The 25,512-nt window shown below is 41.4% G+C and overlaps 1 protein-coding gene across 2 annotated transcripts in view; it reads right to left on the bottom strand.

Annotated features, from left to right (window-relative positions):
- Positions 1–22,548: 22,548 nt before the first annotated feature.
- The window catches only part of SCFD1 (sec1 family domain containing 1), a 42,494-nt gene continuing 39,530 nt past the window's right edge, over positions 22,549–25,512 (bottom strand). For both annotated transcript variants that reach the window (XM_054380667.1, XM_054380666.1), the window contains exons 21-23: positions 25,315–25,380; positions 23,228–23,296; positions 22,549–22,601 (exon numbers count right to left, since the gene is read on the bottom strand). In XM_054380667.1, the coding sequence (XP_054236642.1) occupies positions 22,578–22,601; positions 23,228–23,296; positions 25,315–25,380 (159 nt within the window). In that variant the 3' untranslated portion in view covers positions 22,549–22,577. The remainder of the gene's footprint in view (positions 22,602–23,227; positions 23,297–25,314; positions 25,381–25,512) is intronic.

Raw genomic sequence — 25,512 nt, 5'->3', positions numbered from 1 at the left:
ATGCCTAGGTGGCCCAAGGTTTCTGACCAGCAACGAATATCCCATCTCCACAGCTGGTAGGAAGCCCAGTGTGTGTGCAAAGCTGAATTCTACACACCATTGTGGATGTGGGTTATGGAAAAGGCAGTTGAGTGTGTGAGATGATTTTGTATGGAAATCTGAAATTAGGGTGGTGGTATAGCATCAGCCGGATGACAGTTTTCATATACTCGGGATAGATCAGGTGACAGTGGGTAAGGAGCAGTCAGGAAAAGTAGAGGTAAATCTATAGATACTATACATGTAACAGCAGATTAGAGGAAGTAGTCCCTATGTGTTAGTGTAAACATATGCACTGGCTTTTTTGTGGAGCAGTTTAAAACCTTATCTATGTACTTACTTAAATATCTGTATCTACCCATTGTATATAGGCATGTATTTATAAAGTCTGGAACCTAGAAGGGTAAACAGAGTAAGTTATCAGGAGGGCTTCAGCGTGATAAGGGTGAAGGACCAGGTAGCATGCAGTGGAAAGTTCTAGCGCTGGAAATTTTAGGGGCAAATTCAAAACTATTACATTGTAGCTGAGGCCCATTGCTACAAACTTGCTGGAACAGCAGTTGGTTACAGGTGTAATTTTTTTTATGTCTGATACTGCTATGGCAAGGAGATGTCACCTGGAGTTTGGAAAGAGAAGCAGAGAACTGTTGGCAAGGAGGGTGAGACCAAGCAAAGAAAGCACAGGAAAAGGCAGAGAATGAGGTGTTGAAGAAAGATGACAAGTGGTATACAGAAAGTGAGAAAAGGCATGAAAAAGAGAGCTGGCTGGCTGGGCTCTATTTGTTGTTTCTTTTGCCTGCTTTGAAGCATTATTCTACTCTCAAATATTTTGAGGCTTTTGTCCAACCAGGAGTTATAAGAGGGAGTAGACAGACATGGTGAATATTTATTGACTTAACTGGAGTATTGTATTGTTAACAAGGGAAAAGCCTTTCAGCTACATGGCAAAGAATCAGGATTAAATAAAACACCAAATCCTCTCTGGCTTCAATATCAATCCCAGGTCTGCCTCAAAGAGTGAGAGTTGTGAAAGCATTAAAAATTATCTAGAACTAAAGAGTCAAATAGCTAATACTGATGTCTTGTTTAGGTACAGAACTACCAACTTAACTGCTTGTTTTTGCAGCCAGTCCTTCAAGAAGGCAGCCAGGGGCCAAATGACTATTGAAAAATGCATGCAATAGCTGAAAGAAAAGCCAGTCTGAGGATGTTGGCTTTTCCTTCACTGCTGCTCTCTGGGCTAGGAAATGTTCTCTTTATTTAACAAAAAAAGAAAAAAAAATTCCTCATAGCAGCTAGTTTCCAGAAACTTGTAAAAGAGTTGGTTCTGAGGAGGGAGGATGAGACTCATCTAATCAACAAATAAAACAGAGAGCTGCTTAGGAAAAAGGTTTTATCCTCCTGCTTCCAGGGTTTATTCAGTGTTTATTGTGCAAGTGCATAGACACTTCTTTGGTCTCTGTGGATGGGAGTGCTCTGACAAGTGTCAAGTCCAGCTCGACTCTCCCATTTTTCAGAGTGGTGCCCCTCTTTGTTCCTGGTGGAAAATGGCTTCTTTTTGTGGTGTGCATTTGTCTTTGCTTTTATCTGAAAGGTACTACTGTTTCATGGAATGGTAGGAGTTGGAAGAGACCTCTGGAGATCACCTAGATCGAATCCTCTGCTAAGTCAGGTTCATCTAGATCAGGTTACACAGGAATGTGACCATGTGGATTTTGAAAGTCTCCAGTAAAGGAGACTCCACCACCTCTCTGGGCAGCCTCTTCCAGTGCTCCAACACCCTTAAAGAAAAGAAGCTTCTTCCCCATTCTCATGACCTTCACCCCTTAGTTATTTATATGCATTTGTAAGATCCCCTCTCACTCTTCTCCAGGCTGAAGAGCCCCAGGTCTCTCAACCTCTCCTTGTAAGAGATATGCTCCAGTCCTCTAATAATCCCCATGGCACTATGCTGAACTTTCTCCACTAGTTCCCTGTTCCTCATGAACTGGGGAGTCTAGAACTTCAAGTGTGGCCTCACCAGAGCAGAGTGGAGGGGGATGAGAACCTCACTTGTCCTGCTGGCCACGCTCTCATTAATGCACCCCAGAATACCATTTGCCTTCTTGGCCACAAAGACACATTGCTGGCTCATAGCAAACTTGCTCTCAGATCTTTTTTCCACAGAGCTGTTTTCCAGCAGGCCAGCCCCTAATCAGTATTGATGCTTGGGGTTATTCCTCCCCAAGTGCAGGACTCTACACTTGCCCTTGTTGAACTTCATGAGGTTTCCCTCTGCCCAGCTCTCCTGCCTGTCCAGGTCTTGCTGAATGGCAGCACAGCCTTCTGGTGTGCCAGCCACTCCTCCCAGTTTTGTATCACCCCAAACTTCCTCAGGGTAACACTCTGTCCCTTCATCCAGGTAGTTGTGGAAGCTGTTGAACAAGATTGGGCCCCATATGACCCCTGGAGAACACCACTAGCCACAAGCCCCCAACTACACCTCTGTGCTCTCTCACTCAGCCAGTTCCTCACTGTGACACCATCATTAGATAAGTGGTCTAGGAGGTGCCATGTTGCTAGTGCTGGAATGAAGTGCTTCTGCTGTGGACAGCAGCCATGCAGTTTATCAGCAGGGTTTTCCTCTTGTGAATATCTGACACCCCATGACCTGGCTTTGATGGAGTGCTTTAGAAGAGGCACTGGATTTCAATGAGAGGAGAAGTAAGTGGGAGAAATGGTTTCTTAATATAGCAAGAAATCTTCTTGGGTGTATGTGTAACTACAGGCTCACAAAAAGAAAGGAAAATCATGGACTCATAGAATGGTCAGGGTTGGAAGGGACCTTCAAAGGTCATCTAGTCCAACTACCTCTGTATTGAGCAGGGGCTTCCTCAACTAGATCAGGTTGCCTAAAACCCTGTCGAGCCTCACCTTGAATATTTCCAGGCATAGGGCCTCAGCTAGCTCCCTGGGCAACCTGTTCCAGTGTTCCACCACCCTCATGGTAAAGAACTTCCTCCTAACATCCAACCGAAATCTACTGTTGTCTCATTTCAAACCATTGCCCCTCATCCTAGCACTGCAGGCTTTTGTAAACCATTGCCCTCTCCAGCCTTCTTGTAGGTCTCCTTCAGGTATCAGAAGGCCCCTATTAGGTCTTGTGAGGCTGCCCTGACATTATCTGAAGGGGTTAAAAATAACTCTCCAAAAGGGTTATTTTCAGCAGTCCTGTTTACCCTGTGCTCCCACAAGCAGTTGTTGTGGCATAACTGGAAGGTGCAAGCTGCAGCGGAAGAGCAGGACCACGCAAATGGAGGTGGGAAGAAGCAGCTGATGCCAATGTCTTGTGGCCTGGCACCAGCAGTCCCAAATGCAGGATGGATTCTGCTGCCATTAACACGTTTGCAGCTATGGGTTTGATCCCATTCACAATGAAAACAACAGGCTTCTTTCAACTGTTGCTAACCAAGGGGATGAAGGAGGTGGTCTCCTCACTTCAGCTGCAAAGGTCATTTGCTGTTTGGTTTTTGTTTGTTTCTGAGAACACTCTGCTATGTCTCTCCTAATTAATAGTCATGACAGAGGGATTTTATAATATTAAAATTGGAAATATTTGTGTATGGTCCACCTGGCTGGGAATAGAAAGCTTGTGAAGGTGTGTAAGAACAGATAACATGAATTCACCCAGTTTGACTGGGCCCTCCAACCTGACCAGCTGGACAGATTTAGAAACCACTCTACAAATCAAAGAAAGGCCCAAAGAAAAAGAAGCAAAGGGAGATGTATCTCATTTCATTATGGATACTAGAAAATATGTATCTTTTTAGTTTTTCTCTGCTCAGTTGTTTAATATGAAAAATCTACTAGTATTAATCTTGTGATAGATTAGGAACTGCCATAACTTCCAATTCTTCCCTGTCTCATAGTCTAATCTTGTGGTTGTAAGGTCTGGTTACACTTTGTCTTCTGGTCCTCAACTGTATTCACTCTTGAGCTTCATTTCATAAAAGCCTCCTGAAACATTTTGATAGTATCAAACCCCTTCATCTACTCTGTGGTGTTGAAGAGTGGTCATTCACAGGCACATCCAGCACTTCAATCCAAGAAGATGACATTTCCTTCTGACTGCATCATCTGTCTCCTCCATGTTGACTTTCACATTTTGTGTACAGCAACCTCCTCTCCATGGACCAAAAAATTCCCTTCTCTCCCCACATTGGCATCAGATTGCTCACGTCTGCTCTGTCAGCTCGGCAACAGCTGTATCTTCCTGATGACATGAATAGAGCCTGCAGAATGTGATCCTAGGGGTTAGAAAACAGTAGATCTTGTGTTTAATAAGTTCCAACCTACACAGGGATGAATTTCCAACCCTCTGAGCACCTGTCACTCCCATTAAGTGCTGTGGGAGTTAACAAACCTTACAAGATTTAGCCCTGGAGTAACAGGAGCCATTTGTAAAATGGAATGTCAGATGTGAAGTTCCCCATGCAAACTGTTACCTATCTGCAACACCACACACAGAAAGGTTGTGATGCTGGTAGAAAACTTGATCCTTACGCTGCAAAACCACACTACCAGTGTTGCTATCAAAAGATTTTCTACAGTGCTTCTGTTGCATTTCAGCAGTATTTAATCAGAAAATTATTCTAAAACTATGCTAAAGGTAAATTAAAAAAAAAAAAATCCCCGCTGGTTATATTATTAAAGTTGCAGTTGACATTTTTATTATACTTGGAAAAATGTAGACTGCCAATCCAGTAAAAATGGAGTTCATTTTACTGTTTTGTCATTATTGGTACTAGGATACATACAGCTGCAGCTGTGGGAGACTTTGCTGCTTTTCTTAGTGCAGATGCTAATTCACAGAGGGAACAGATAAAGAATCATAGAATGGTTTGGGTTGGAAGGGACCTCCAAAGGTTGTCTAGTCCAACCTGCCTGCAGTGAGAATGGACATCATCTACTAGATCAGGTTGCTCAGAGCCTTGTTGAGCCTGGATTTCAATATCTCCAGGGATGGGGCCTCAACTGCCTCCATGGGCAACATGTTCCAGTTTGTCATTACCACTGCCACATGGTAAAAAAACTTTTCTTAACATCCAATCTAAATCTACTCTCGTCTCATTTCAAACTATTGCCCCTCATCCTATCCCTACAGGTCTTTGTTAACAGTCCCTCTCCAGCCTTTTTGTAGGTCTCCTTCAGGTGCTTAAAGGCTGCTATTAGGTCTCCCTGGAGCCTTCTCTTCTCCAGGCTGAACAGCCCCAGCTCCCTCAGCCTGTCCTCGTAGCAGAGGTTCTCCAGCTCCCTGATCATTTTGGTGGCTCTTCTCTTGACCTGCTCCATCAGGTCCATGTCCTTCCTGTGTTGAGGGCTCCAGAGCTGGATGCAGTACTCCAGGTGAGGTCTCACCAGAGCAAAGTGGCAGAATCACCTCTCTGGATCTGCTGGAAATGCTTCTTTTGATGTAGCCTGGGATGCCATTGGTCTGTACAGACGACGTTATATTTCCATAGACTTTTGAGTGTATGTTAATTGAAGGATCATGTTTGGGGTTTTTTTGTGTTTTGTTTTGTTGTTTTTTTAAGGAGGACAATGAGCTGAAGTTGGAATGTTAAGCATATTGCAAGTACAGTTGAAGAAAGAGGTCTATGGTTTTGCCATTTTGATGAGGCCACTTCAGTACCAGTAATCTCTGCAATACTAATCTGTTTACAGGCACTCACAAAAATAAATAGGAAGAAACCAATAATCAGTTACAAAATACTGCTTCTAAAAATACATTTTTAACACTGAAACATTTGTAATAGCAGCAGGGGCTAAACTCATCTGAGATTGATTCTGATATTGAGAAGTACTTTGAAGAAACTTTGAATTTGGCTTTTAAAATTAAGGGAAGAAACCAAAGGAGTTTCAGGGATCATGAATGGCTTTTAGGTTCTGAGATTATTACTGAGATGGTAGGAGATGATACTGAATATCAGCTTGAAATATTCATAGAATCAACAAGGTTGGAAAAGACCTCAGAGATCATCAAGTCCAACCTATCACCCAGCACCTCATGACTAACTAAACCTTGGCTTCAAGTGCCACATCCAATCCTTTTCTGAACACTTTCAGGGATGGTGACTCCACCACCTCCCTGGGCAGCTCATTCCAATGGCAGATCACTCTCTCTGTGAAGAACTTTCTCTTCACCTCAAGCCTAAACTTCCCCTGGCACAACTTGAGACTGTGTCCTCTTGTTCTGGTGCTGGTTGCCTGAGAAAAGAGACCAACCCCCTCCTGGCTACAACCTCCCTTCAGGTAGTTGTAGAGAGCAATAAGGTCACCCCTGAGCCTCCTCTTCTCCAGGCTATTGTTGTGTTGTTGGGCTTTTTTAATAATAAAAGACAATCCTGATTCCCAAGAGCATGTCAGAAGGAAGCACTGCGGTAATGTAGGATTGATTCAGCAGAGGTGTGGAGTTTCTGATCACATAAGGCAAACTGACTTCAGCAGCTCAGGTATGATCAGTGTCATGATTAACTATACTTTGAATTTCACAGAATCACAGAATGTTAGGGGTTGGAAGAGACCTCAAAAGATCATATAGTCCTACCTCCCTCCCAACAGAAGGTTCACCTAGGGCAGGCAGAAAGGCATCCAGACAGGTGTTGAATGTCTCCAGAGAAGGAGACTATCTGGACAGCCTGTTCCAGTGCTCTGTCACCCTCACATTGAAAAGGCTTTTCCTTGTGTTCACATGGAACCTCCTATGTTCCAGCTTGCATCCATTACCCCTTGTCCTATCATTGGACATCACTGAGAAAAGCCTGGCTCTGTCCCTCTGACACTCTCCCTTCATATATTTATAAACATTAATGAGGTCACTGCTGAGTTTCCTCTCCTCCAAGCTAAAGAGGCATTTTTTTCATCACACTCTACCTCACTTTGCTAAAACCTGTGGCCCACCTTCCATAGTTGTATCTGTTTCTCTTGCCCCAGTTTTCTTCCTGGAAAGAGGTGGCTAAGTGTGGTGGTTATAAGTGTATCTAGATACTTGCAGTCAAATCCAAACTATATGCAAGCTGACTTGCAGCCTGAAGCAAGCCAGCTGGATTAGTAAGAGCTTAAAATCTGTCAGAGGAAAAGGGGAGCAGAATGGTTCTAGTTCAAATCCAAACTTCACTGTGTAGACAGATGTGATTGTGTTCCTGTCTGAACACTTATGTGACCATGGGCCATTAAAAATATGGATATAGTCTAGAAATCTAATTCAAACCTGAGTTTTAATTTAAGAGGAAAGGTTTAACTTTCTCAGTTTATATGGAGATTTTCATACTTTGTTCTCAGAAGTATCAAAATCCAATGACACTTCCCTTCTTAGCCTTCATAAATAGGGACAGATTTATATGCAAATGTCCTCTTACAACTAATCCTAGAGCCTTGTGCCTGCCAAGCTGTCAGAATTTCACCCAACCACTACAAGGCTTGGCAGAGCAAGTCACGCAGACACACACACATATGTATCTAGGTTTACAGAACGCTCTGCCATCATGTTTTCCTGTGGTCTGGAAAAAAGCAGTGCTTGAAAGTTTATGAAATGTTACTAAGAAACTCTTGAGTTGCAACATTGGACACATTCTACCACAGAAATTAGAAATCGTTCACAGAACACCAGAGCATGATAGGTCAACAGTTACTTTTCTCAGGCATTGGTGAGAGGTACAAAGTAAGAGGTGAAAGAGTTTGCTTGCAAGAATACTGAAAATTATTTGTTTCTGTGGTTTCTGATCATCAGGACAAATGATGGTTTCTGACAGGGCTAGATGAAGCTGCGGTCTGGACTGGCAGCATAGATCCTTGTCAGCAGTATAGAGGCTTCTTGTCTTGTTAGCCTTAGTCACTTGCATCAGCCCTCTCTGCTGAACCACATAGCTTGCTCCTGGGAGACTGGGGCTGTGTTACTAGTTTTGCTAGTTTTGGAAAAAAATCAGCTAGTTTCTTCATATCTAGAATAGGAAAAATAAAACTGTTTGGTGAGGTTGCTGTGAGACGTCTGTGCTTGTGCACACTGCTGCTATTTGTGAATTTGGGACCAGCAGGTCTGGCTGGATAACTGAGAACATGGTGTTGTGATCGATGGTGCAGGGTCTAGTTGGAGGCCTTGTGGCTAGTGGTGTACCCCAGGGATTAGTACAGGGTGCAGTGTTGTTCAATGTCTTCCACAGCTACCTTGATGAAGAGACAGAGTATATCCTCAGCAGGTTTGCTGATGACACAAAACTGGGAGGAGTGGCTGGCACACCAGAAGGCTGTGCTGCCATTCAGCAAGACCTGGACAGGCAGGAGAGCTGGGCAGGGGGAAACCTCATGAAGTTCAACAAGGGCAAGTGTAGAGTCCTGCACCTGAGGAGGAATAACCCCAAGCATCAATACTGATTAGGGGCTGGCCTGCTGGAAAACAGCTCTGTGGAGAAGGATATGAGAGTCATGGTGGACAAGTTTGCCATGAGCCAGCAATGTGTCTTTGTTGCCAAGAAGGCCAATGGTATTCTGGGGTGCATTAAGGAGAGTGTGCCCAGCAGGTCAAGTGAGTTTCTCATTCCCCTCCACTGTGCTCTGGTGAGGGTGCACCTGGAGTATTGTGTCCAAAATGTCTGATTTCCCCAAAATGCTCAGTCTGTGTAGCCTAGAAATCAAATGTGTAGATAAAGTACATTTTAGTATTTTAGAGAATGGGTTGAGAAGAAATAACACAACAGGAGGCAGGATATTAAGGTGTAGTGGAGGAAAAGAGCAGTGAGGAAAGTTATGAGCTCTAAGTTTAGCACTGTTTCAGTCACTTGTAGTTTTTTGAGAAACGTTCTATTGTAGAAAACCTTGCTTCTACTGATGGTTTAGGACTTGGGCTAAGTAGGAGCTAGAATTACTGACTACTGTGTTTTATGTAAGAAAAAGGTCGGGGGTGTGACACCTGGGAAGGCAGAAATAAATAATGCTGCAGAGAAATAAGTGTTTGCAAATAAGAGGAGGATGTAAATGGAGTTGTTAGGCTTTTTGTGGAGAAGCTGGGGAGGGATCCAAGAAACATTCATAGAATACCAGGTTGGAAGGGACTTCAAGGATCATCTAGTCCAACCTTTCAGATTTAGAATATAGTTTAAATGAGATGGTATAAGTGTAGCAGTAGTGTTCTTCTCATCAGCTGCGTGTTATGGTGCTTCCAGGTGAAGACAAGATGAGAAGACTCTCATTGTGAAAGGCAAAAGCATTTATTGCCTAAGCAACTAAGCACAGCACTAAGCATAAGCAAAAGCTGAAGCATAAGCCAAAGCCTCCTACTCTGTTACATAGTCAACCTATATACTTTTCTAATACAGAGCTGCCACATCCCAACTGGCTATCCTTTCACTGACATGGGTCCAAGCAAAGCATACAATAGGTTAATACTGACAAACAAGCTTCTCAACATATCCAGTCAACTTCTGCCTAGCCTTTCTCTTCAGTTACAAGGTGTTTACATTCTTTCCAACTCAAAGACAAAACACAGCCTTCTCAAAAGTTGTTCAAAGGTTTGCTATTTTCCTACAAGATGGCCCAGAACCCTGTCAAGCTGGGCCCTGAAGCTGTCTAATGTAGGGGAATCCACCACCTCCCGTAGGAATTTATTCCAATGTCTAATAGTTAGAAAGATGATTTTTTTTTTTCTGGCATCCAATCCAAAGATGCTTGGGTTGTTTTAGAGGATTTTATTAGAACTGCACCAATTTTGAGAAAGCTACCTAGCACACAATGTTCAACTCTTTTTATTACATTTCCCTGGCTGGTAAGGTAAATGCAGAATTTCAACAGTGTGTTTGCAGGTGTGAGGGAGGTGCTAGTGAAAAATAAGCAGTAGGAGATGTGTTGTGAGGTCTTCTTTTAACCAGTTGCTGACTGTGCAAAGGAATGAGCCGTGGTAAAGCAAAGGCAAGTAAAGGCATTTTCTGTGCCTGGGTGTCTCATCATGAAGGAGGCCAAGTGAACAATGCATACTATATGTTCTAGAGTTACAACAGGTTCATTACTCTTCAGATCCTTGTGAAAATGCTGCTATAAGCCCATGAAAACCACACTACTGAACTTTCTAGGAACGATTGCTCCACAAACTGCATCATACCCAGACTTACCTCTGATTACATCTACTTGCAAGAAGAGGTCTGCCAGGAGCTACCTAGGTGTCAGAACAGCTGGCATACCAGAGTTTGCTTAAATGATAAGGAGGAGGGAAAGAGGCATAGGGATAAGTCTTCACTGTTTAGAAAGGTGAGGTAGATACATCATATGGCAAATGCAAGACCCAGCTTTACCTGAGATCTACCATCTGCTTTTCAGTTAGTATCATCTTTGTCACCAGATTTCATGCTGTCAGTCAAAATGCTCTTGAGCCACACACTTCCAAAGGGATTGCTATTTGAAAATTATTATAATGAAAGAAAAACTAAATCATTACAAAGACTTTTTTTTTTTTTTTAATGGTGTTGATGTTCTGTGCAACTCAGCTGAAAGCATGTTTCTCAGATTTATTCTGCCTTTCCCTTTTTGTTAGCTTCAGGATTATTTGATCTATACTTACTCTGGGCTTAATCTTCCTTGCCACAGGACTGGCTAAATAAGTTTGGGGCTGTATGCTTCTGGAATATTAGGACATGGATTTCTTCACCAAGAAACCTGGAGTTCTTTAATTTCTCCCCTTTTTTTTTTTCTTGCTTCAGTTTCCTGTAAGCCCAGTCTTTTGCAGGTGTGTGAGAGAGTACCTGATTCCTGTAGTATTTCTACTAGCTTATCTGCTAGGAAATTAATCTTCTGTTCTCTCCCCTGTCATTTGGGGTAGTAGGTATAAAAAAAATTCTGTAGAACACTATTTCAGGCTTCCAAATAATTTTGGTTTTGGTTTTCTTCCATACTCACCTTACCTCCAAGTTTAAAATTGGCTTTTCATGTATACTGACCTCACCATAACCAAAAACAATGAAGCTGATACCTCTGTAATCTTTCACTAGGGTCCCATTTTCTTTTCTTTTAATTTATTTTAGCAAAATTGAGAGGAATTAGAAAAGGCATTTGAGAAATATTCCTGCTTCAGAAAAATAAGATTAACTCACAACTTGAACACTTTCCGAACTCTCTTGGCTCAGATCTGCAAAATACCTTGGTATAGAACTTCCAGATGGGTACTTTTGACTTCATCTGTTAGCTTTGGCAGCTACCAGCAGTGTCAAATAGACTGTCTTCTTGCTGATAATGGTGAAGCAGTTGTGGTTGCAATTACTTTGTTGTCAGAACAGTTTTCACATATGTAATAGGCTCTGAAAGGCTGAAAAATAAAGCCATGGGTAGTAAGAGTAATCTGAGTCACAGTTTTGTGGCACTATGTAGAAATTCTGGAAATTCTGCTGAAAAGTCAAATAACTTTGTTTCAGTGTGTTTTTTTAATTACTAGTTTTCAATGTATACTGTGAGCCTTTTGTCCTTCAATTCTGAATTTGTGAGTGTTACCCTTGCTTAAAGTTTTCTGGATGTGTTGCAAGCTTGTGCACACAAAGCAGGCAAAGAGGCAGGGCAACTGACATCTTGGATAAAGTGAATTTTGTGGCAACACCCCAGCTCTGCAGTGCCAGGGATGAAGCTTGTAAAGTTCAGAGGGTGTAATTGACTGAGTGCAAGGAGCAGGATTACACCAGGGTAGGAAGACATGAAACAGGTTTTACCACTAGAATTTTACCTGTGACTGCTTTCTTACATGTGAGGTTTTAAAATATAGCTTCAAAGTGAATTACTCGGCCTTTTCATTATTTAAATGGTTTCAGGAGGAAAAAAAAACAAACCCAAACAAATTCCCTTCTCCTGTCTCCCTTTATGGCTTCATTACATTACTGATTTTCAGGATTCACAAATTGCAAAAAATCCTTGTGCTTCTGGCACTTGACACTCTCCAAACATAAGTGGTCTCAAACCAGTTGTGCTTTAACCTTGATGAAAATTTCATTAAAGCAAATTCTTTTTGCAAAAAGAATCCCGTTGTCTGGCAGCAGGCAGAGTGTGCAAAGAATAGATGTGGAAAAATGCATCATTGTCTCTGCTTGACTGAGGAATGTGTTTAAAGGCAGATTGTCATGTCTAGGGATTCCCATTTCATATGATTGAATACTTTAAGATACTAGTATCTATATAAATAAAAACATTTCCATAGATGGATGCTGATTTTTGGAGGGTGAAAGAAAGATTTTTCTACCTGAAATCTGTAGGACTTCTCAGGAGTTCTCACTTGCCATTAGGTCAGTTCAGTGGTCCTTCCCCACTGCTCAAGGTTCGTGTTTTTCTTTTATGTTGGTTTAAATGGATTTTAATCCTCTGGCTTTTAACTATGCCCTGTAGTATTTTAGTGAATGCCAAGTGGAGTTTTGTAAGTGAGAAAGAAAATCTGCATGTGAAAAATGTCTGGGTCGAAAGCAGCAAAAAGAAATTAGAGTGGAGTGGAGAACTTGGTAGAATCATTTGTCTGGAGAAAATTAGCAAGTCAGCAATGGGCAATACCATTAGCATCAGTAGTGAAATCATTTTAGTATGTCTCCTTTAGTTTCCTAGAAGTAGTGTAATAAATGCTGAAACGATAAAAGCCACAGCTGGGATTAAAAAACATTTGCAATTTATGCTTTCAAGAAAAGAAAAGGACACTAAATATTTACTGGTATTTAAATTGCATCTTTTCTGTCTGTCATAGTGGTGAATAGGTCCTTAATGCTTCAAGGATCTATTAGCAGTGGCAGCCACCCTTGTAAATTTTGGATTGGTTTCTCACAGCTGTCGAAGCATTTGATTTCAGAAGACTCAGATTATTGCTGCTTTTCTATTCAACTGTGAGCAAGTGGGAGAGGTGACTAGGATTTTTTTTTTTGGTGTTGATCTCCCACTGCCTTGTCTCATGGGCAGAGATATATATTGTATTGTCCTCAGTGTTTGCAAATATGTAACTGAGCTGTCGGTTGGCATTGTTGTTTTACTTGGAGAAAATGTTTGTGTGTTTTGTGCATATATTAGGAATTTTCAAGAAGGGCTCAAGTTGGGCTGTTACCATTATAGTTGTAATTAAAACAACAACAGAAAAAAAAGGCAAGCTAGGACACAGATGTCATATCTGCAGACTCTCTGTGAGAGCAAATGCTTGAATGTAGCAATTGTAAGGACAAGGGTTTTGATTATGGCTTATGAAATATTGAGAGCTTGGACTAATTTGTTGCTACCAGTCAGTGGTGGTTGGAAATCTGCATTAGAACCAAGCTGTGGGCTGCAGAAATGTTTTGTCTCTAAAGCTGCTGGTACTGCCCATGCTGGAGGTGCTGGGCTGGATGGCTTGCCTGCTCTTGCTAACAGGACTTGCTGTTTCCTGTGCTTTGCTGACTTCAGTTGCAGCAGAGTTGAGATAATTGTGAGCACTGCTGAAAAATCTGCTTTTATAGAAAGCATGTATATGTTTTAGAACTATCAAAGTAGTTTGCAAATGTCTTTGACCTCACTATACAAGCATTTGGAGCACGAGATATCTGGTGACAGCAAATACAAACATGTAACAGACTTGGGTGAAAGCAGTTTTACGTGCCCTGTGTTAGTGTTATTAAACACTTAAGGTCTTAAGCTTGTTAGATTTTCTTCATAAACTATTTGTAAAGATACCAACAGCTTGAGGAGCTTTTTGGGCAGTAGTGATGTCTGTGATTTCTTCATTTTTGATGGAAAGAATTAAACTGATCATCAAAGGTTTTAATAGCTGCAGCAATTGATGCCCCTGTGCAGTTTCTGGCCAAGTAAGCAGCAGGACATGGTGGCTTCCTGTGTGACAACTTCACAGTATATCAGAGGTTGGAAGGGACCTCAAGAGATCATCAAGTCCACCCCCCCTGCCAGAGCAGTTGCAGTGTGTTGCTTCCCAGAGAGGCTGATAGAAGTAGAGTCTCCTCAGGAGCACAGTGACATGTAGCTGGGCAGTATTAGTTTGTGCTAGGACTGCTTCCCCTCCAGACAGGAACTATAGAGAGTTGCCTTTCTTCTAAGACTTGTCTTGGGGTTGTAATCTGTGGGATTTTTAAATAGATTAGTTCAGCTGATTGTTCTGAATTGTTTGGACTTTTTACTAGAAGCACAATGCATTCTAGAAACTTGTGGTATTAATTCAGGACTCTGGATAAAGTAAGCATCTTCAGAGGCAGCTCCAGAGCTTCTGGATGAGCTTCTTTTGGGAAGGGCACTGCTTGGAAATGACACTGCTTTGTGAGTTCAGCCTTAAAATTAAAGGACTCTTTTCCAAGCATTTACTGTGGGCAGAAACAACAGTGTGACAGCAAATACTGCTCATCATCAACACATTTTGATTTGGAGTGTATGCATTTGAACATTCTATTGAAGGAGATTTGAAATTGTATTGTAATTTCAGCCTGTAAAAGTATTAGGACAAGATTTTTTTGGGAGAAGAGTTTTCCAGGCACTGCAGTAGTTCAATTGCATTTATGTGAAAGGTGCTGGTCATGTAGAGGGGCTTGGCAGCAATACGTTATGGTGGGGTATGAGGCAAATAATACCTTTTGATGCCCACAAACCTGCATAAGCTGTGGGTGCAAGGAGGACACTGACCACCTACAGCCTGAGCCCTGTGTGGCCACTCCCAAGTCTTTTGTCAGACAGGAAGAATTAATGAAATTCTTGAGTATCTTGCTACTTAAATAGTGGTTCATTTATTCAGACTTCTGGTAACCAAGTTCATGCTGTACACCTTTGCTTACTTTTTGGTTATGAGTAGTGCCACTGCTTCAGCAAAGGCCTGTTTCAAAATTAAAGCCCTGTGAAGGTCAAATATAGTTTATAGCATTGGTATTCACCTCTTGTGCTGGTTCTTTGGGAAGTGCATTCCAACACCTGATTGTTGCAAAAATATTTTTGCAAAAAGTAAAAGCTCTTTTTCTGTGTTAGTTTTGAAATCCAGAGAAATGCCTTCTTTTACCAAGGCTGCAGAGCAATGTATGAAAACCAGATTAATGCCGTTTGTGCTCTTTGATTTTTATAAAGCCCATTTTCCTTTTGGAGGTACCTTTCTTGGCCTCCTACCCTTCTTCCTCAAACAAAAGTCTTTAGCTACACATAGCATACCAGCTTAAGTACACTTTAAAAATGATAATTTAAAAGCCTTGTATAGCCAAAATAGCTCTGTTCCGGAACGACTCACAGCATGGTCTTTAAAACAGAACACCCAGCCACTAAGCTGTTCTGTGTCACCTCAAAACATCTGCTGGAAAACAAGGCTATAATAGATACATTGTTCTCAGATGCTGTTTCTTCTTTTTTGTTAAATCTTGTTAACTAGCCAGTATTTCATTTCAGTAGAATAGGGCCCTTTTCTTTTGCAGTAGGAAAAACTTTCCTTCTACAAGGATAATTCTGTGTGCGTGCATGCCTCTACTTTCTTTTACTTCTTTTCTTTTAAGAGACTCCAATTAAGAGCTAATCCAACTCAAATGGAGGCTGCTTACCCCTCTTGACTATTTCTTTCCTACAGTGCATATGTCCTACTTCTTTGCCATGCCTTCCCTTGCACCAGTGCTCCTGCCTCACTTTCTACCAAAAGATGATGTTCATGACTGTGGCTGTGGTCTCTTTGTATCTTCCCTTTGCCCTGTCACACTAAATGCCTGCTGCTCTCTAGGTTCTGTTCTTCATCTACAGCCCTCAGAGCTGGCACCATGCATTTCTCCTACAAACATCCCCTCTTCTGTACTCCATGAGGCAACAACATCATCCCATGATGATCAGATCAACTGGGTACTCACACTGTGGCACTGGCTTCCATCCACAACTCCCCTTCAGCCCTTAAGAGCAGTGTGTGAAGTAAACTGAAGTGTGCCAAGTCTACAAGGAAGCTTTGTAGTTGCTTTTAGGTCTAGGTTTAAGAATATAGAAGATAAAATTAGAAATTAAAGTAGCTTTGCAACTTAGCTTGTAACCCAAGAGGGACCCTTTGGAGGTAGTCAGCAGAGAAGGAATCTCCTGAGGCCTTTAGTTTTACTCATCCTTTGATCAGGAGTGTTTGCCTCTGAAATGGTAAACTTTAAAGACTATCTACAAAAGCATCTGCTCTGAGCCAGCCCCTGAGAAATGCCTACACTTGTGGACAAATTGGAAATAACATTGTTGCTGCCAGATGAACTTGCAGACAGTTAAATTCTGATTTAACTGTCTGCAGTGGGAAAAGGAAAAAAGGAACACTGAGTTGTAGAAAACACTTCTATTAAATTACAAAAAAAAAAAAATCTATTTCAAGTTGATTGCATTCCATTGAAGTATGGCTCAGAATACCCACCAACCAGTCAGGTTTAATGGAAAGTCAAATAACTTGATGACATTGGATTGGTAATAATTTTATTTTAATTCACATCATCACGACAACTCTTTTCCTATTTCTAAACAATTGACCTACTGACTTCTTAGGTTTAGATGTGTACATGGACCTGATGGAGCAGGTCCAGAGGAGGGCCGTCAAAATGATCGGGGGCTGGAGCACCTTTCCTACAAGGACAGGTTGAGGGAGCTGGGCTTGTCCAGCCTGGAAAAGAAAAAGCTCTGGGGAAACCTAATTGTGGCCTTCTGGTACCTGAAGGGGGCCTACAAGAAGGCTGGAGAGGGACTCTTTACAAAGGTCTGCAGTGATAGGACAAAGGGCAATGGTTTGAAACGAGACAAAAGTAGATTAAGATTGGATGTTAGGAACAAGTTCTTTACCATGAGGGTGGCAGAACACTGGAAGAGGTTGCCCAAGGAGGTAGTTGAGGCCCCATCCTTGGAGATATTCAGGGTCAGGCTGGACAAGGCTCTGAGCAACCTGATCTGGTGGAGGATGTCCCTGCTCACTGCAGGGGGCTTGGTCTAGATGACCTGTGGAGGTCCCTTCCAACTCAAGCCATTCTGTGTTCAGACCTTTTCAAATACAACAAAGGTACTTGCATAAGGAAGGCAACATATTCATCTAATGTAACTGTGACATGGGAAATGTTAAGATTCCTAAAACCATGCTTTGTGTTTAATCATGAAACTTGCTTTTGCCCTTTGGTGTGGAAATAGATATTGCCTGTCTCTGTATACAGATATTTCTGATGAGTTTTGATGAATTTGGAGGTCAACAAAAGAACACACAAAGATATTGCAGGTGGATATTCCTCCACTATTGTCCTTCATTACATTTCAGGAATTTGATTCTCATAGAGTTGTGTATTCCTGTAGGAGTACCAGTCTCTCCAAATCACCACTTGGGAACGTGATTGCATGCATCACAAGGCAGACTGTTGGCATAAAGTGATTTTTCCTGTGTCAAAACAGCTGCAGTAGTATTTGTAGCAAAAGATGTTCATAGCCAACTTCATCCTGATACATGAAGCTAGTTAAGATTTTGTTTCCTTTCCAATACAGGTCTTACAGTAAAATAACAGCAGAACCAACCTAATGTTTTGAATTTCCATTTTTTTTTTCCCTTTGGTGCAACATCTTGGAGCCACCTGTAGTCATTTGAGCTGTGTTTTCTTTGTGCTGATAGCTTCTGTTGACAACAGATCTGCAAGTTCTCTTTGGATAGGCAGCATTCATTTTTTCCCTGGTATTCAGTGCTGTGCCTAAATATGTGACTTTGTTAGATAGTTCCTTGGGAGCTGATTCCTCTAGTGAAGGATGCCAGTGTGTCCCCAGTCTCATTCCTGGATCAGCAGGATGTGATTTTCGGTGCTGAAGTCTCCCTCCTGTCTCTGTTTAGTGACAGCTGCTACCAGCCATACATGCTCAGTAGAGGTTCATGACTCAGTGCCCTGCTCTTTTCTTCTGGCCAGAGGAGAAAGGAGAAAGGGAGACAGATGGCTCCTGTGGGGTGGGGCCCAGTATTATTGCTGTTGCTGCTGGGCTTTCTGCTCATGGCTAGTGTACAAAGAGCATGGGAGCCTGTGTAGTATCTTGGTAGTCTTGCTGACTGGTAGCACCGTAACTTTCTGTCTTTGCCTTTCATTTTAGGGCAGAATCTCTTTCCTGGACTTGTGCTGGAGTCCTTTTATGATCCCTCCACCTTCCCACACTGCTGCTTCAGCCACCTCTATACCTTGACACCTTAGGAAGGGCCTGATTCTCTGTTGTAAGAGAGGGTGAAACCCCTCAGTTACCAATTCTCACCTGTGGTTACACTGAACAATAAGCATTTAATATTTGACTGTTCCAAAGCTTTTAATGAACCAGAAAAGTTAGTCCCAAGCCCTGCTGGCCATGTGAACATTTCCTTCTGATTGTGTCATCCCAAGACCTTCTGATCTGGGCCTTCAGGTGGGAGAAGGAAGGAGGCTTATCTTGACCTGCCCTTACTGAGGCCACATAAGTTCCCTACCCAGCAAAGCTTTCTGCACTGTCTGGCTTTTAAACCACAGCACTGGGCCTGACAGAATACTGCCCCTCAAGCTTCAGGTGCACTGGAGTTTGAGCAGCAAAGTCCTTGTCATGGACAATCTGTGAGCTGCAGAGCTGAGATCTAGGCTGTGCTGAAACTTACAGCTGTGGCAGTCATGGGGCTGCAGACACAGCCAAACTAAGGTGGTATTGGGGATGCAGCTACAAATCACACTCAGTCCTGTCATCCCTCTCCAGTTTAACTTTCATTGTGAGGAGACAAAAAAAACCCCAAACCCAACAAGCCTGTTTGAGAAGTTGGCATTTGACACAGTGACTGCTCACTTAGAGACTTTAGGATGCAGGTGCAGAAGTGGAAGTCTTCTTACATTTAGGAGTGCTAGGCATGATCAGAAAAATTGGAATACTGTGTGTAGAAGGGATAAGTTTTAGAGAATTGGTAGAAATACTTGAACACAATGGAATCCCTTCAATGCAGTGATTTTTTTTTTTTTTTTTTTTTCTTTTTCCAGTAAAGGGATGGGGGAGTACTGGAGTAAGATTGTCTTTTGGTGAATACCTTTTGAGGTCATTTAACTTTTCTATTGAGTGTGGGGGGAAAAAGAAAAGTATCTGTATATCATGAAATTACCTAAATTATGGAGAGATTTGCTATTGGTTTCTTACTGTGATAATTTCCAAAGAATTCTGGATCCAAGTCAGCCCAAGTTGCATTTATTTTTTTTTAGCACTGTTTTTGTTCCACAAACAAGCATTTATTAGGAATAGGTGATGGAAAGCAAGGTCATCCTGTGCTGAAAGATTCTGCTAAATCTCATGTGTTTTTTGCTTCAGGAACTTTGGATGTACAAATATTTCTGTGGGTTTGGGAAGGGAACTAGCCGTTTCCTTTGAGGTATCAACATGAGCATTTTGGGGCTAAATCCTTGTCTCTGCTGGGACACTGGAAGAGGTTTCTGAGGACCTTTTATGTAATTTAGGGCTCATGCCAGTGTTGATGAAAACCCTTTAAAACCTGTCAGGCACTGAGGAAGGCCTGGCTAGGATAGTGATGAGCTTGGCACTTGAAGCCCAGATCCTGACCAGATAGAGACTGCACGTAGGGAGGCCAGGCCAGGAGAATAGCAGAACAAATTACAAATGACACCTAAAGCAGGAAAAAGAATTTGGAAAAACGTTGTGGATTTGGTGTTCATGGTTGGGCTGTCACAATTACAGAACTACATCAGTTTTCATCAGGTTTTCACTGAATGGTTGACTAAGCAGGATTCTATCCTACGGTACAAGGAGTGTGCTTTTGGTCATTGGCATTGCAGTGAACTGAAGGGGGGGAGGCAAGGGAAAAGAAGATAGACACTTGGTAGTTAGAATTAAGTGATTTTACCACCAAGAGAACCTCAAACCGAAGAAACCCCAAAATTCTCTGCAGAAGGCTGACTTCTTTTTTGGTTCACTGTTCTCATGCTTGTGCTCTGAGCCTGCTGAATTCAACTTTTCCAGTAAGGGGTGAGTGTGGCTCAAGATGTGAGCACTCACTCTTTTCACTGAGAGCCCTGGGCTGATAACAACACTACTTTTCCTTGCTCTATTCAAGGCAACCTTAACAGATTTCCTTCCCTGGGGTGAAAACATGATCTGCAGAACCATCAAAAGCTGTAGAGGTGGCTAGCAAAGACTGGTACAATATCCCAATAAGAGCTTCAGAACAATCCTCAAGCATACACTGAGTGTCCACCAAGTGTTTGTCTTTCATACTCCTAGAAGATTTTCAGTTGTTTGTGTTTCTTCCCTCTTCTCCTTCAAACTCCCACATATCTCCCACTTAATGGTTCCAGTAACCACAAATTCCCTGGAGGTGTTCAAGGCCAGGACAGAGAAGGCCTTAGACAACCAAGTGTAGTAGAGAGGTATCTCTGCCCAACTGGGGTTGGAGTAGATGATCTCTGAGGTCCCTTCCAACCTAAGCCATCCTATGTTCTAGTTTGAGGGCAAGTTCACATCCCAACTGGAGCTCAAGAGTTTAGCTGTCAACACTCACAGGAAAATGAAACAAAAGATCCTCCTAGAGGACTGGAACATACTGGTTAAGGAATCTGAAGAAAACGTTGTGCCAGCAGTATTTCATTGTCTTTCATATATAGAAATCAGGGGCCTATTTCAGTGTGAGCAAAACTGGCACTACAGCACAAGCTGAGCTCAAATCCAAGCTCTACACAAGAAGTGTGCACCTGCCTGTGAAACATTTTGTGTCAGAATCCCTCATCTGCTGTTGTTATCTCCTAAGCTGTGGTTTAGGAGTGCTTCTGCTTTAAATGGACAGGGTCCAGGCTGCCACAAGATCTGGACAAAAAGCACTTAGCAGTTTTTCAGGAGTTGGTTGTCAGCTGCAAGGTTAAAATGCTGCAGAAAAAAATGTGAGTTTTCTTGGGGATGGGTCAGTTCAAGCTCCTGGACCAAACTCCCATAGGAAGCAATAAATACCTTAAATGTCATTTTCTTTTCCAAAAGCACTTTGACCTTGTTTTCCCTAACAAATACAATAGGGAATAAGAGTAACAAACTGCATTTGACACAGTGAGTCCTTGCTGGCTGAGGTATGGGAGAGCACTAACATACACCAACTGAAACTGACTTGGCAAAGTTGGAAGTTTATAGTAGTGTGTGGCACAGCTTACAACACTAGTTAATTAAATAACATCATTACTTTTTGATAACACAGTCTAGATTATGCATTGTTATATTCCTAAGGAACAGACCAGCTGCATTTCTTGTATAGATGCTCTGAGAAAAAAAAAAAAATCTAGCTGGGGGAAAAGTATTGCCCTTCGAGAAAAATTAACATTCAGCATTGAAGAGTGCAAAAAGCACTGCTGAAAAATCGGTGAGCTAGGCAATCTCAGGATCTCACAGTTTAAGAAGCCCACAGGAGTGTTTTTGTTGGAGTGTGTTAGGCCTCACTTTGAAGACTTGATACTGCTGCACCAGTAGCACTGCTGTTTCATAGAATCATGGAATGGTCTGGGTTGGAAGGGACCTTCAAAGGTCACCTAGTCCAACCCTCTTTGCAGTAAGCAGGGGCATTGTCTGCTAGATCAGGTTGCCCAGAACCCTGTTGAGCCTCACCTTACCTTGAATATCTCCAAGGATGGGGCCTCAGCTACCTCCCTGGGCAACCTGTTCCAGAGTGTTTCCAGAGAGGATGGTTCCAGAGGCAGAGACCTACATAAAGAAACGTTCTTACCTTCTCTTAATTCCTGTGTGTTCTCTACAGAGCTATAATCACTGGCAACATGTAATTATATCATGAGATTCTTTAAACTGCTAAACCAGCCCTACCTAATGCAGTTCTTTCTTACAAACTGTACCTTAAGGACATGATTATAAAACAGTTATAGCTGTTCTGTGAGAATGACTTGGTTTCTTCCCAAATATAACAACCAAAGCAGGTATAATAGAAAGTGCAGGAGAAATTTATTAAAGATTTCCCCGTTGTTCAGTTCAAAACTGTGTAGGCAAGCATTTTCTCTTAGATTTAGCTTTCCTCTTAAGGTTATCAGAAACTTGTACTGAAGGTATTTTCAGGTACATCTTTGGATCATCAAGCAAAGAGTGCACAAGTCTAAGTACAATGACTTGGGTAAAATAAAAGGGTAAGAAGTAGGAGTGGCTCTCTGGGACTAAGGCTGTCTGTGGTCCTGAAAGGCTGGTTTGTCTTTTTCAATTCTGTTCAGTAAGATAATCTGGCTTTCAAGAAGAACACATCTCCTAAAGACAGGCTTGACCTTTTCATCAAGCTATGGCTTTGTTTACTGTAACAGAAGCTACATCCAAGAACTTGATTTCAGCCAGCTCTGTCACACACCACAGCTAATACTGCATTTGCAATGTAATGATGTGAAACTGACCCCCACCAAAACCACAGCAGGTTTCAAGGTTTATTTGTGAAATGCTGATATACACTGTATTAATTTCAGATCTTGTTGGAGAGGTTAGCATAAGAAATGGGTTAAAGTTTTAATACAATGAAAAAATTACAGATAAGATGACATCTGAATGCTTGAAAAATTCTGTTGTCACAATGCCATCCAGGTAATGGTGTTTCAGCCTTATTTCTGGCCAAGTTGGGAGAGCTAAAGATGAAGAGACAGAAAACCATCAGGTTGCTAATCTTATTCTTTTGGTCAAACTCATCTGCAGTTCATACAATAAAGATTTCTGTCCTATAAGCTCTGTTTATCTCTTACAACCAAAAATATGCTGGCAATAGAATATTTCATGCATTTTCCCCACAGGAGTGGATCTGAGCTTCAACCCTCAAGATGTGAACAAATCTCAAAGTGCAGTATCCAGTCAAGTCAACAAAAGTGTTCTAAACTGGTGAGTACCATTCGTCTCCTTCAAGTGCAACAAGAATCATCTTTAGTTCTTTAAAGCATAGTTTTTAATAATAATTTATTCACATCTCAGTAGGAAGCAAAACCATAGCTGGTGACAGCTATTGAAGGGGTCCCTGTTTGCTGACCACTGTGATTAAATTTTATTTCCCATTTTTATTGGAATAGAGAAATCCTGGGGATGCCAATGTTTTTAACAGCACTAAGAGACTGATTTTCATAATAGGCACAGACAACATCAACCTCCCACTTAGGCCAGTTAGTTATAAACAGCAAAATTTAGGACAAAGGTTTAAAAGTTACAGCTGAGTGCCAGTTTTTAACTTGTAAAAGTCACTAAAATAGCCTGGGAAAGTACTCACCTGTTTTATAAACTGTGTAGCGTTAAAAAGTTCACTGCAGCCATACAAGACATGTTTGCCTTGTTTACCCTAAAAAAAAAAAAACAACAGGAAGAAGGTGTTTAATGGAATAGCAGAAGTGTTTTAAGCTCATTGTATACCAAGAAAAAAAATTATAAAAATAGCTTGATGATATTGAAGTTTTATACTTTTGGCTGAAAAAATAGTAGCTGTCCCACCAAAGGGGAAAAAAATTAGTTAAAATGAAGAGGAAAATGAGAGACCAGAGGTAGAAAATGGAAAAAATTGGGGCATTTTACACATTGAAACTCACTAGAATACTAAATTCTCTGACATATCTATGAATGGCTTGGGGAAGCTAATACCCTTACTTCAGCAAACCCTGGCCCTTAAAATAACAGGGCACTGTGCTAAGAATTATAGAAACATGTGTTGTGTTGTGTGAGAGCCTGAGAAGTTCAACCTCTAATTCATTTCCATGTGCTGGAGACATTAAGACCTGCACCTTTTTTGGGTAAAGGGATTCTGAAGCAAAATGTGATGTTCATTTCAATTGAAGGCATAACCAACGTTTGCAGTTTACCAATACTCGCTTGGCACTAAGGTTACCAATGTGCTGTTAGCATTTTGGAAGTGAAAATTGGTGTAATACATAGTTTCAAACTGACTTTATTCCCAGTGTTGGGTAGCCAAGACATTGGAATAGGCTGCCCAGGGAGGTGGTTGAGTCACCATCCTTGGATGTGTTTAAAGATCCTTTAGATGTGGTGCTTGGGGATATGGTTTAGGGGTGAACCTTGTAGAGTAGAGTTATAGGTTGGACTTGGTGATCCCAGGGGCCTTTTCCAATCTGAATGAATGATTCTAATAAGCACACATAGTCTGACTTTATAGTCTTCAAGATTTATCTGGACATAAACCTCTCCTGTGCTTGTTTTGGGGAAGAAGTGGTTTTTTTTTCCTCCATATTTATTCTTTTGGGTGAAATGCCTCAGTCTGGTCCATCACAGGACAGGATAACAGTACTATGAACAAGGTTAAGATCATGAAGGAATGATGGTGTGCTGCTGCTCTTAAAGAATTTATTACCTACTTCAGAATTTTATCAAGATTCCTTTTTGTATTTTTTTATTTCTGGAAAGTTCTTGAATGAAGACCACTTCTGCCCCCCAGGAACTGAATGACACACTAGTTAAGTCTTTTGCTATCCCTGTGTTCTGCTAGGCTGGCCAAGTGGAACTAGAAACCTTAAATCTGTGGCATAGATGGTTACGTATTTTGTTGTATGTTACATATTTACTTGTGCATCCTTTTTGTGTGTACATATTTATTTGTTCATATGACCTCTTATGATTTCAACACAGAATCAAATTCTGCAGCACAACAAGAATAAGCTTCAATTAATTCATTTGAGAAAACTTCTGAATGTGAGTAAATAATAAATGCTTAGATAATGATGCCAAGCTCATCTTTGCTTTGACACAGAGCATAGGATTTGGATGATGTTGGCTTCTGAAACAACAGAACTTGTGCTCAAGTAAGATTGTTTGTAAAATAAGGTACTGTTATCTGCAAGCCTCCTTCTGAATAGACTTGGTCTTCCTACATTGTATATAAAGGACTGTAGTGTACCTTTGGTAAGATTTAGGGAAACCAGAGAATTCTGAGCAGTTCCTGATTTTTCAAGGCTATGATAGACTACAGCTGCTTTATTTAACAACAAAATAGTATCAGCATTCTTAGTAACAGAATAACAACCAGACAGCATTTGAATGTATCAGTACAGAGGAGAGGTTGAGTTGCAGCTGCTGACACTTTTCAACCATGTTAGATTGTATGAAGAGGAAACAAAGCAGAATGTTGTTTATTTAACTCAATTCGGAAGTGCAACACAAGCAAACCCATCAGAAACAGTAACTCTTTGTTGGTCTGAATTAATACTCCATGTTTTCTACTACTACCTTTTTCCCAGACTCTGTATATAACAAAAGGTTAAGGCTAATTTAATAAACTTGCTCTTCTAAATGCTACACTTTCCAGACAACCTACTCTTATCAGTAAGTTATGGATGACAGCCATGCACATACCTTTATGTAGTCAATAAGATTTTGATATTCAATATAGTTGCCTCCTCCAACTACAAACACTATCGCCTAAAAGGCAACACACACATCATCAGAGTATGCAAATTCTTAGTTTCAGCAGTAAAATATTAGCAAAACAGTTAACCCTGCAGCAAAAATCATCTTACCCACCCTGCAGTCAAGTAACAACTGCATACAGAA

The sequence above is a fragment of the Indicator indicator genome, chromosome 4 (assembly GCF_027791375.1).
Source record: "Indicator indicator isolate 239-I01 chromosome 4, UM_Iind_1.1, whole genome shotgun sequence".
NCBI classification, from domain to species: Eukaryota; Metazoa; Chordata; class Aves; order Piciformes; family Indicatoridae; genus Indicator; species Indicator indicator.
The sequence above is the reverse complement of the archived record's forward strand: the minus strand, read 5'-3'. Positions and strand labels throughout refer to the sequence as shown.